Source organism: Schistocerca cancellata, chromosome 3 (assembly GCF_023864275.1).
Source record: "Schistocerca cancellata isolate TAMUIC-IGC-003103 chromosome 3, iqSchCanc2.1, whole genome shotgun sequence".
Lineage (NCBI taxonomy): Eukaryota > Metazoa > Arthropoda > Insecta > Orthoptera > Acrididae > Schistocerca > Schistocerca cancellata.
In genome coordinates this window covers 845104474-845117173 of record NC_064628.1, presented here as the reverse complement: position 1 = coordinate 845117173, position 12700 = coordinate 845104474, and the positions used below count along the sequence as shown (strand labels likewise).

At 41.9% G+C, this 12700-nt stretch overlaps 1 protein-coding gene across 1 annotated transcript in view; it reads left to right on the top strand.

Annotated features, from left to right (window-relative positions):
• LOC126176603 (toll-like receptor 2) overlaps positions 1-12700 on the top strand; it is a 400052-nt gene that overhangs the window by 256618 nt on the left and 130734 nt on the right. Inside the window, exon 8 of the mRNA XM_049923763.1 lies at positions 7294-7477. Within this exon, the coding sequence (XP_049779720.1) occupies positions 7294-7477 (184 nt within the window). The remainder of the gene's footprint in view (positions 1-7293; positions 7478-12700) is intronic.

The following is a 12700-nucleotide window of genomic DNA, read 5'->3' as shown; positions in this document are numbered from 1 at the left end:
CAGCAGTTTTTATCACGGCTCAATAGTCTTCAATTGCAGTAATGCCATGGGCCTGAGGGATGTTGCTGTATAGGGTGGTTGCGTAAGTAGTGACAAGTAGGGACCTGGGAGGCAAGATTATGAGGATGGTGGAGAGCCAGTGCAGAAAGTGGTTGGTATGTTTAATGTGGGAGGCTAGGTTTTGGACAATTGGTTGGAGATGATAATCAACAATGGCTGAGTTTCTTTTGGTGGGGCGCTGTAAGCAGCCACAGTGACGCGCCTAGGACAGTTGGGTTTGTGGATTTTAGGGAGTATATAGAAGGTAGGTGTGTGGGCTGTCGTTGAGGTGAGTAGGGAGATATATTCAGGGGAGAGGTTCTCGGAATCACCTTAAGATTTCAGCAGAGATTAGAGGTTGTGTTAGACTCTTGGGATGTGATCACTTCGGTAGAACATGTTAGTGGAGGTGTCAGTCATCTCGTAGAGGCCCTCCAAGAGGTAGTCACTCTCATTCATCATAACAGTGGTGTAACTTTTGCCTGTGAGAAGGATGATCTGGTCAGCATCCATTTTTAGGTTGTGTATGGCAATACTTTCTTAGGGAGAGAGCTGTAAAATAATTGTGAGGCCAGATTGGAAGTAAGGAAATCCTGGAAGATGACCACCACAGGATGGTTAGGTGGGAATATGGGAGTGTCATGTTTGGATGGTGTTATGAATTGGGACAGGCAGGCATTGATGTTGACATTCGACTGGCTTTGGTTGGAGACGTTGGTGGCATATAAGTTTTTCCACTGTAGGGAGTTGGAGGAGTGTAGGTCTTTTGGAAGTCCAACATTGTTAAACCTGGGAGTACAGGTGAACGTGAGGCCTTTGGACGGTACTGACACTTCTGTGGGTTTGAGGATTTTAGTGGAGAGGTTAACAACAGTGCTCTGTAATTCTTTTGTCTCTGGGTTTCATGGAGTGTTGGTAGGGGGTTGCGGAGAATGTGGTAGGTTGAAATGGTCAGCTGGGCAGGGTCAGGGTGCTATGAGATGTTGATGAAGCAGAAAACTGTAGGTATGATGGGGGTTGGATAGTGGTGCTCCAAGGAAGGAGGAGGATGTCAGCAGGCTGGACAGCTTGTGGAGGTGGTGCTTGAAATGTTTTTCTAGGTGTTGGAGTGTCAGGATTTCATTTTGGGTGATGAAGTGTAGGTAGGGGGGATTGCATATTAACAGCATTTTGCAGAGGGAATGGAGTTGGTTCAGGGATGCCTGTGCCAGGGGAACACGTTTTGTAGAATCATGTTTGTGAGGGGAAGGACTGCTGTGATCTGAAAAGATGAAGATCATTGTGGGACAATGAGTGGGAGACAGAAATAGGGATTTTTTTATGGTTATGACATTGGGGGGAGGGGTAATTCCATGGCTTAGGAAGCTTTAAGGCACAGAATACGGTACAAGGTTATGGCTAAAGATAGGGAAACTCTTCAGAATTGGTGCAGACAATTAGAGCAGAAATCTATTAAGTGGAGGGGAGTGGGGATACGGCTGGGAAAGAAGTTGGCATTGGAAATGGAGAGTAAAGGTTCATGTGGTTGTAGGGGGAGTTGAATAACGTTGATGGGTGTAAGGAATGAAAGGAATTGTGTTAGGGTCAGGGGTTAGTATTGTAATGGGATATACCTGATCGCACACGAAATAAATTCGATCGCGCATGATTTATCGTCACGCATACGAGATAAAAAGGAAACAAGGACCGGAAAATCAGGAGCGAACTGTGAGGGAGGCAGAAATTTGGGTTACTAGAAGTGTGTTATGCTGTTATCGGGAGTCGCACGATATGTGGAGTTGCGTGAGCTGCTGTCGTAACGGTCACGGCCGTTATTACAGGGTGCAACAAAATTCACGTGAGACTACGAGTGTGTCACAAAGGCGAGAGGGAAGAAATATAAGAGAAAGAAACGAAAGGACAATAGAGAGGAGCTGAATAAAGGAGACAGTAACGGAGGACAGACGACACAGATTTTGACGGAAGTGAGCCACTAGGAAGTATAATAATGTGTGGGAAATTCTGTTTGAGAGTTACAAATCATTCAGGAATAAAAGAGATGACACAGCGAAAGGTACAGAGATTCGATAGCTCTCGGAATAATTTCCTTTTTCCAAATTTGTAGGAAAATAATACACACAAACAAACACACACTCACTATCATGCACGTGCCTGTCTCCCTTTTTCTTTGTACTCAGTCGACTACAAGCTCTTTCCTGGCCCACGGTAAGTGTACGGGAGTGAGGTGGGGGTGTGGGGTACGGTGGAGTGAGGGATGGAAAGAGGCAGGAAACAGGGAGAGGGTTGGAGGAAGCGTCTATCGGCTCGTGGAAGAGTGAGGAGCCGCCTGTGGGGCTAGCTAGGGGTGCAGGTGGAGGTGGCAGGTGGCAGACGCCTGGAAACACGATTCCAGCACAGCTAACAGCACACAACTAGCTGATGTGGAGACACAAATTTGGCAGGGGTACTGCGGCAGGGGATGGTGTACACACACTCACACACACACAAAAACGCACACACACACACACACACACACACACACACACACACACACACACACACACACACACATACACTACTGGCCATTAAAATTGCTACACCAACAAAAAATGCAGATGATAAACGGGTATTCACTGGACAAATTTATTATACTAGAACTGACATGTGATTACATTTGCCGGCCGCGGTGGTCTCGCGGTTCTAGGCGCGCAGTCCGGAACCGCGCGACTGCTACGGTCACAGGTTCGAATCCTGCCTCGGGCATGGATGTGTGTGGTGTCCTTAGGTTAGTAAGGTTTAAGTAGTTCTAAGTTCTAGGGGACTGAACCATTTTTTTGTACTAAATTACATTGATATTTGATCATGTCTTCCAGGTGCTTCTCTTTTCTTGTCTGGCAGCGTAACTTATCTACAACAGGAATGCCTTATAAAACATTCGTTCTGCTGATTCTTGAGTATTGTTTATCAGTCTGAAGCCCAAATAAAGTTGGATTAATAGAAAAAATACAGAATATCCAACGAAGATGGGCGAGTTTCTCCGCGGAATCGTTTACTCTGAGCGAGACTGTTATGCAAATGCCCAGCAAACTACAGTGGCTGACGTTATAAAAAATGCGTCACGGACAGGTTTGCTATTGTGATTCCGAGAGATCACATTGCAGCAACAGTCAGGCAACATTTTCATTCTTCCCACATGTGTCTAGCTATACCATCAAAACCTGGGAAATCAGATAAATTAGAGCTCATACAAGCTTCAGCGACGGTCATTCTTCGCAAGCGCCATCCGTGAAAGGAATGTGAAAGGATAAAAGATAGCGGTACCAGATGTACTCATCACAGCAACCCTACCAGGTGTACACCCTCGAAACAAACCGTACAGTGGCTTGCGTACAGCTGTAGATGTAGACGTAGTTGAATGTTACCTCTGCATGGCAAATTAATTCTCTGCCTAACATAACTTCTCAGGGACTGCCGCCTTACCATTGGTGAGAAGGTTTGTGCACTCTGCTATGACACAGAGAGATATTCTAGCGGGAGCTTAAGCTCCTGGCAGGGTCACCAAAGCCAGACAGGTCTCTTGGGCAGCAGTCAGACGAAGGGCAGTCCACAACAAAGGGGGCAAGGGCAGAAGGGGGGGGGGCGCTCCTAGGTGTAGGGAAGTCAACTCTCCTAGAGGAGACAACCTTGATGTAAGACAGGGAAAGACACCCTACAAAAGTCCCCCATCGGTTGTGTCATGTGAGGGGTCAGTGACCCCAAGCCATGAGTAGAGAGGACAGAGGGAGCCCTGGTGTTTATTTTTTGTGGCCTATCCCGGGTCCTGCAACTGTATTTCACTTTCGAGCGAAAGTAGTAGTCACAACATTTACAACGTCTTCGTCTTTACACCATGTACTGGGAAAACTTTATTTGTTCACCTATAATAACAAAAATCATATTGCCTTCTATGTTAATTGATTTACCTTCACTGTGAGTCAAAGTGCCACAGAAGCTCGTGCAGTATCCTGCCGTGCTGCTAGGCCACACAGTGCAATATGGTTGGCTAAAAATATTTATTGCAACAACGTGATTTTGAAATATCGCCACGTTTAGAAACTACAGTCCTCTCTACACATGGCTTGATGTCACTGACCTCTCACATAACACAACCGACAGGAGCCGTGCCATGTGAAAGGATGTACTTAAGGAGACAGACGTACACAACGAGCTTACATTAGGTCATCATCATTATTATTGGGCGTTTTGGTCCGTTCGGTCTCCTTCAAAACTAGCCAAGCCATCTCTTCATTTGTCTTCCTAAGGATCTTTTTGCCTCTTGGATTGTATTGTTTCATGGCTTTAGAGATTATTGCATGTGGCATACGGTCTCTATGTTCTTTCAGTCTTAACTGGTATTTATTATGCTAACTATGTTTTGCATATTCAGTTAATCTCGGATGTCACAATTTCCCTTTTTACCCATCGAAGTATATCTAGCCATGTATCTAAAGAAATTAATTTTACATGTTTCTACTCTTTTTTCGTCTCTCTTATTAGGAGTCCAGTTTTGGCATCCAGGGGTAATGGTGGTATAGCCGTAGCCTTATCTTATTTTAGTAGAGTATCTCTGTGGACTTCGTTTCCCAACGTTCTGCGTATTTAATTGGGTATATCTGAGCTATATTCCATTCTTTAGGTATATAATCACTTTGCGAGCACATATTAATGAACTCGAGTATTCTTATTTTTGCAGTATTTTGTAGATACAGTTGTAATATCCGTGTAACCCTTATCTGTATGTATGTCTAAGCGTGGCTCTGTGCCCACTCTGTAGCCAAAAAACCGTATTTGGATTTGAGTAGTTCTAGAAAAAAATTGTATAAATACCAAGTTGTCAATCGGGAAACCTCTCTCGATCCTTTACAGAAGCTGAAATATTTATATGGTACCTGCCTTCTCAGGAAGCCTCCTCAGTATTCTTTGCCCATGTTTGTTTCATGCAGGCTGATAACTTCGCGGTTGACCGCCCCTAAACAATACACACTTGTTTCATGCGCGACAATGTAGCTTGCTGTCCATTATCCAGCATTGCTTTGTGTTTGTGACCGTTAGTTTGGTGGATGTGATTGCCTATGCAAGACTTCGTGTCCCTTTGTGTTTGCTGAAGGAGCTGTTGAGGCAGTTATCTTGCGACTATCTATCCAAAATTCTTCAAAAAGTAATGTATTGTAGAGTAGCTTCACACCTTTGTAAAAATAAAGTTTTAACAAAATGTCAGTGTGGTTTCCGGAAGGGTTTTTCAACGTAAAATGCTATATATACTTTCATTAATGAAATATTAAATGCTCTGAGTAACCGGAAGTCACCCGTTGGGATTTTTTGTGATCTGTCAAAGGCTTTTGATTGTGTAAATCATGGAATACTTCTATATAAGCTCAAGTACTGTGGTATGAATGGTACAGTGCTCAAATGGTTTAAATCATACCTAACTAGAATAGTGCAGAAAGTTGAAATAAGCAGTTCACATGTCTCCGCAATATCCTTTCTTTCAGGAGTGCTAGTTCTGCAAGGTTCGCAGGAGAGTTTCTGTAAAGTTTGGAAGGTAGGAGACGAGGTACTGGCAGAAGTAAAGCTGTGAGTACCGGGCGTGAGTCGTGCTTCGGTAGCTCAGATGGTAGAGCGCTTGCCCGCGAAAGGCAAAGGTCCCGAGTTCGAGTCTCGGTCGGGCACACAGTTTTAATCTGCCAGAAAGTTTCAAGTAGTTCACATAATACGCAAAAAACTGGTGAATTCTCAGACTGGGGAACAATCAAGAATGGGGTGCCGCAAGGTTCAGTCTTGGCTCATCTGCTGTTCTTAATCTATATTAATGACTTGCCATTCTATATTCACATAGATGCAAAGCTGGTACTTCTTGCCGATGATACAAGTATAGCTATCACATCCAACAGACAAGAATTAACTGGTGAAATTGTAAACGATGTTTTTCAGAAAATCATTAAGTGGTTCTCTGCAAATGGGCTCTCATTAAGCTTTGACAAAGCACAGTATATACAGTTACACACAGTGAATGGAATGACACCATTAATAAATACAGACTTCGATCAGAAATCGGTAGCTAAGGTAGAATATTCAAAATTCCTAGGTGTATGAATTGATAGGGGGTTGAACTAGAAAAAACACACTGAGGATCTGCTGAAACGTTTGAGTTCAGCTACTTTTGCAATTAGGGTCATTGCAAATTTTGGCGATATACATCTCACTAAATTAGCTTATCACGCTTATTTTAATTCTCTGCTTTCGTATGGTATCATATTCTGGGGTAACTCATCATTGAGTAAAAGAGTGTTCATTGCACAAAATCGTGTAATCAGAATAATTGCTGGAGCTCATCCAAGATCATCCTGCAGACACTTATTTAAAGAGCTAGAGATCTTCACTGTAGCCTCACAATATATATATTCACTTATGAAATTTGTTATTAACAATCTGAACGAATTCAAAAGTAATAGCAGTGTACATGGCTACAACAGTAGGAGAAAGGATGATCTTCACTACCCAAGGTTAAATCTAACTTTGGCTCAGAAGAGAGTAAATTATGCTGCCACAAAAGTCTTTCTTCACTTACCTAATAGCATCAAAAGTCTGGCAGATAGCCATATAGCATTTAAAAGGAAATTAAAAGAATTTCTTAATGGCAACTCATTAGATGAATTTTTGGATATAGTAAGTGGGTAATGTCCCCAACCACCACAAAAAAAATTAAAAATATTAAGTGTCATGTAATATTTTGTGTAATGTAACATCTTGTATAGACACCTATTATTAACCTGACACATTCCACATCATTACGAAGTGGCGTGCGTATTCATGATCTATGGAACAAGTACCAATCTAATCCAATCTAATCTAAAACTGCATGTCCTCGTTTGTTCTCGACAGCCTGGTGAATAAGTTGTTGACGTAGTTCTGTGGTAATTTTTGGCACATCTTTGTGTTTGTGCCTATCAGTCTGATGAAGGGGCGATTTATGCAGTCCTGTGGTCACTCACTGCACTACTGTTTTGTTTTTTGTGCTCAGCAGACTGGCGAAGGCGCTCTTGATGAATTTATCTGGTCAGTACCTGCTGCTCCTTCGTATTGGTGGCCAGCAGTCTGGCGAAGGAGCTGTTGACACAATTGTCTAGCCAATAGCCGGTGCTCCTCTGTGTCTGTCAGCGTGGCAGTTTGGCAGAGAAGCTGCTGACGCAGTTGTCTGGTCGGCACCTTGTGCTCCTTTGTGTTTGCGCCCACCAGGCTGGCGGAGGATCCGTGGACAGAGTGGCTGAACCTGAGCTGGAACCAGCTGCAGACGCTGCCCCGCTCTGATGCGAGACGCCTCCAGCGGTCCGCCTCGCGTGCCGTGGTCCTGCACGACAACCCCTGGGACTGCTACGTGTGCGAGACGGCACCTCTCAAGGACTGGATCCTACAGCCTGAGGTATGTTGCTTTCCTTCATACATCAGGTCTAATCTCATTGGAGAAAAATAATAGCTTGCTTCTAATAACACTTAACACCTCTGTGAACAACTGTAGTTAACTGTGAGTTGGGCCTTACGAAGTTCTTGTAAAAAGACGACGATAATTCACCTCTTCTAATACAAAACTCCTATTGACAGATCTGTTTGGCTGCCATGCTTGAACTTTGTACATTATATAAGACAATCCAATATTAGACTCAGATATTAATAGGGCTTTGGAAGGCATGTGATCAACTAAGGCAGAAAACATTCGAGGTAACATTAATTACGAACTGCTGTAAGCATTGTGTACACTACTCATGTAAAGTATTGCCTATAGAATTTAGAGAATTTGGTAGAGAACATCTGAAAACCCATCTTCTCCGAAATTTTAAATATTTATCAAAGAATAATAGTGTAAAAATGAGAAGAAACGTTTTAATGAATGACAAAATCGTTTCTAATATTGTAATTCAAGGAAATACATCAACAGTATGTACATATCAGTGAAGTGACATCCCATGTCACTGATGATAACATTAAATATTTTTATGCTGATGTTGTTGTTGTTGTGATATTCACTCCTGAGACTGGTTTGATGCAGCTCTCCATGCTACTCTATCCTGTGCAAGCTTCTTCACCTCCCAATACCTACTGCAACCTACATCTTTCTGAATCTCCTTGGTGTATTCATCTCTTGGTCTCCCTCTACGACTTTTACCCTCCACGCTGCCATGCAGTACTAAATTGGTGATCACTTGATGCCTCAGAATATATCCTACCAAACGATCCCAACTTCTAGTCAAGTTGTGCCCACAAACTCCTCCCCAATTCTATTCAGTACCTCCTCATTAGTTATGTGATCTACCCATCTAATCTTCAGCATTCTGCTGTAGCACCACATTTCGAAACCTTCTATTCTCTTCTTGTCCAAACTAGTTATCGTCCATCTTTCACTTCCATACATGGCTACACTCCATACAAATACTTTCAGAAACGGCTTCCTTACACTTAAATCTATACTCGATGTTAACAAATTTCTCTTCTTCAGAAACGATTTCCTTGCCATTGCCAGTCTACATTTTATATCCTCTCTACTTCGACCATCATTAGTTATTTTGCTCCCCAAATAGCAAAACTCCTTTACTACTTTAAATGTCTCATTTCTTAATCTAATTCCCTCAGCATCACCCGAATAATTCGACTACGTTCCATTATCCTCGTTTTGCTTTTGTTGATCTTATACCCTCCTTTCAAGACACTGTCCATTCCGTTCAGATGCTCTCTCAGGTCCTTTGCTGTCTCTGACAGAATGACAATGTCATCGGCAAAACTCAATGTTTTTATTTCTTCTCCATGGATTTTAATACCGACTCCAAATTTTTCTTTTGTTTCCTTTACTGCTGGCTCTATATACAGATTGAATAACATCGGGGAGAAGCTAAAACCCTGCCTCACTCCCTTCCCAACCACTGCTTCCCTTTCTTGCTCCTCGACTCTTATATCTGCCATCTGGTTTCTGTACAAATAGTAAATAACCTTTCGCTCCCTGTATTTTACCCCTGCCACCTTCAGTATTTGAAAGAGAGTATTCCAATCAACATTGTCAAAAGCTTTCTCTAAGTCTACAAATGCTAGAAACTTAGATTTGCCTTTCCATAGTCTATCTTCTGAGATATGTCTTAGGGTCAGAATGCCTCACGTGTTCCAATATTTCTATGGAATCTAAACTCATCTTCCCCGATGTCGGCTTCTACCAGTTTATCCATTCATCTGTAAAGAATTCGCGATAATATTTTGCAGCCATGTCTTATTAAGCTGATAGTTCGGTAATTTTCACATCTGTCAACACCTGCTTTCTTTGGGATTGGAATTATTATATTCTTCTTGAAGTCTGAGGGTATTTCGCCTGTCTCATACATCTTGCTCACCAGATGGTAGAGTTCTGTCAGGACTGGCTCTCCCAAGGCTGTCAGTGGTTGTAATGCAACGTTGTCTACTCCCAGGGCCTTGTTTCGACTTAGGTCTTTCAGTGCCCTGTCAAACTCTTCACGCAGTATCATATCTCTCATTTCATCTTCATCTACATCCTCTTCCATTTCCATAATATTGTCCTCAAGTACATCGCCCTTGTATAGTATATATACTCCTTCCACCTTTCCGCTTTCCCTTCTTTGCTTAGAACTGGGTTTCCATCTGTGTTCTTGATATTCATGCAAGTGGTTCTCTTTTCTCCAAAGGTCTCTTTAATTTTCCTGTAGGCAGTATCTATCTTACTCCTAGTGAGATAAGCCTCTACATCCTTACATTCCTCTAGCCATCCCTGCTTAGCCATTTTGCACTTCCTGTTGATCTCATTTTTGAGACGTTTGTATTCTTTTTTGCCTGCTTCATTTATTGCATTTTTAAATTTTCTCCTTTCATCAAGTAAAGTCAGTATTTCTTCTGTTATCCAAGGATCCCTACTAAGCCTCGTCTTTTTACCTACTTGATCCTCTGCTGCCTTCACTATTTCATCCCTCAAAGCTACCCGTTCTTCTTCTACTGTATTTCTTTCCCCCATTCCTGTCAATCTTTCCCTTATGCTCTCCCTGAAACTCTGTACAACCTCTGGTTTAGTTAGTTTATCCAGGTCCCATCTCCTTAAATTCCCACCTTTTTGCAGTTTCTTCACTTTTAATCTACAGTTCATAACCAATAGATTGTGGTGAGAGTCCACAACTGCCACTGGAAATGTCTTACACTTTAAAACCTGGTTCCTAAATCTATGTCTTACGGCTATATAATCTATGTGATACCTTCTAGTATGATATTTCGATTTAATTGGGTCATAGTGTAAAATATTGTGTATCACAAGTGTACATTCACTATTCATACTCTAAATGAACTTGCATTGATTGACTGTTCCAGCAGTTCTTCGTAGAGTATTTTATATATTATGAATGAAACACACAGAACAATATTTATTATTTGTTACGTGAACCGGTTTTCGGCTGTTACGCTATCATCAGGTACAAAGATAAGTATGTGATGCAGTGAAATTGTGTTAGATCAAAGATCTTAAACTAGTGCATCTACAGAGTATCTCAATTTCCAGAGATGAAAAACGTTAATGTTAGACTTAGGAATAAAACAAGAGGGATTATTTTAGTGTGAATGCGCTGTAAGATTACTTAACTAAGATAAAATATGTGACACATTAACTAATGAACTCTAGACAAATAGAAGAAAATAATTCATCAATAAACTTTGGTGACGGTTCCAAAGATGTCGCTGAACAAAATATTCGTGTCTTTAATAGGTCCTCAGTCACAAACTGATAAGACGTAATAGTGATATTTAGCAACGTAGGAAAGCAGCAGTTATTACACAAAGTAAAATTTTTGAAACATATCGAAAGAACTTATAGGAACTGAAATAAACGAAAATGGGGCATGTGAGTAAGAGCAGTAATTTAAAACATAGTCTGGACACGATTATGAGTAGTATCTGTAGTCAGAAGTGGCGATTAATGGAACTGTATCTGGTCATTCAGTACTACGGTTGATGGCCATGTGTTAAGTAATTTTCATTATTTCAATACAATTCATCTTCCTACCTTTCTGAACGTGATTGTAGCCTTCTTTAAGCATGTGATTTGCAAAAGTAGTGTTTTCTTTTCTAAGTTTCGACCTTTTCTGATGTTACTTCAAGTGGGTACATATTACCCTGCCATATTGACCTGTTGCCACAGTTACAAGTAATTTTAACGCTGCCACTATTTTCCAAAGCTGGAGTGCTGTCTTTAGCATTGGGCAAAAAGTGTGCAACAGTGTTGTGCTCATAATATGATGATTTTACGTTCCTGGATTCAAGCTTTCTGGCTACATCCAATGATATCTTAGTATTTTGTTGGACCCCCTTGGCCCTTACAGCAGCCTTCACTCAGTCAGGCACGATCAATTTTCTAATAGCACTGATGTCCGTCTGATGGTGCCACACATTCACAGTCACATCCAACAGGTGCTGTTTTCTTACAGGCTTCTTCTTCTGAACACTTTTCCCAACCAGTCACCACAAATTTTCAATTTGATTAAGGTCTGGTGAATTTCCAGACCATGGAAAGTTCTCTGTTACCCAATTCAGTCACGACAGAACGAATCTGAAATTATAGATCTATACAATATGTTACAGCAGAGACCTTTGAATTTTTATTACAAAGATAAAATAACCGAAACTCATGCACGGCATAGAACCAGATCCTATTGGAAAATGCACTGCGCATCTGAAAAAGCATCATATACAGTGACCATCAAAGGGTGCCGAATCATAACTTCGCACCGACCACGGTTCATTGTTCCCTAAACAATGTAAACCCTCCTAAAACCTTGGTATATCATTGCTCCCCACACCATTACCGACGGAGCATGTTTCATGGTTCGCACAAGGTACAGGTTCCAACCTTTCATTGGGTTCGGGCCTGACGAGCTGCAGTCTATCTTTCACCATGGAAAATTGGTTTTCATCTGAAAATACCGCATAGTGAACTTGGTAATAAAACGACCATCCAAGCTGGTTTGCATAATCTGTAGATCCAAGTAAATACCATCAGACTTTCGGAAAAATGCCATCCTCAAAGACACCAAGGGCAAGCAAGTACGAGAACTTTCACAGAGTCATTTCAACATCTCATGCATGCAAATTGATAAGAATACTATGCAGAAGGAGAAAATAAAATTCAGTTTCTAGATGATGATCAGTTTAGTTTAAGAGAAGGTAAGAGGAGCAGAAAGGCAGATCTGATGTTGAACGTCATATTGGAAGCAGTACTTGATGAAAATCAAAACACATTCATTGCATTTGTCGACAGTTTTCGTCAGTGTAATCTGTTGCAAGATATTCGAGATTCTCGGGAAGATAGGTGTAAGCTGCAGAGAAAGGAAGGTAATATACAGAAAAAAGTCCGAATAGGCCATGAAGGCCCAACAGTACCTTCTTGCCGCCGTAACATCCTCAGCCAGTAGGCGTCGCTGGAAACGGATATGGAGGGGCATGTGCTCAGCACACCACTCTCCCGACCATTGTCAGTTTTCGTGACCGATGACGCTACTTCGCAATCAGATAGTTGCTCACTTGGCCTCACAAGGGCTGAGTGCACCCTGCCAGCCAACAGCACTCGGCAGACTCGGAGGATGAGCCATCCACGTGTTAGCCAAACTCGACA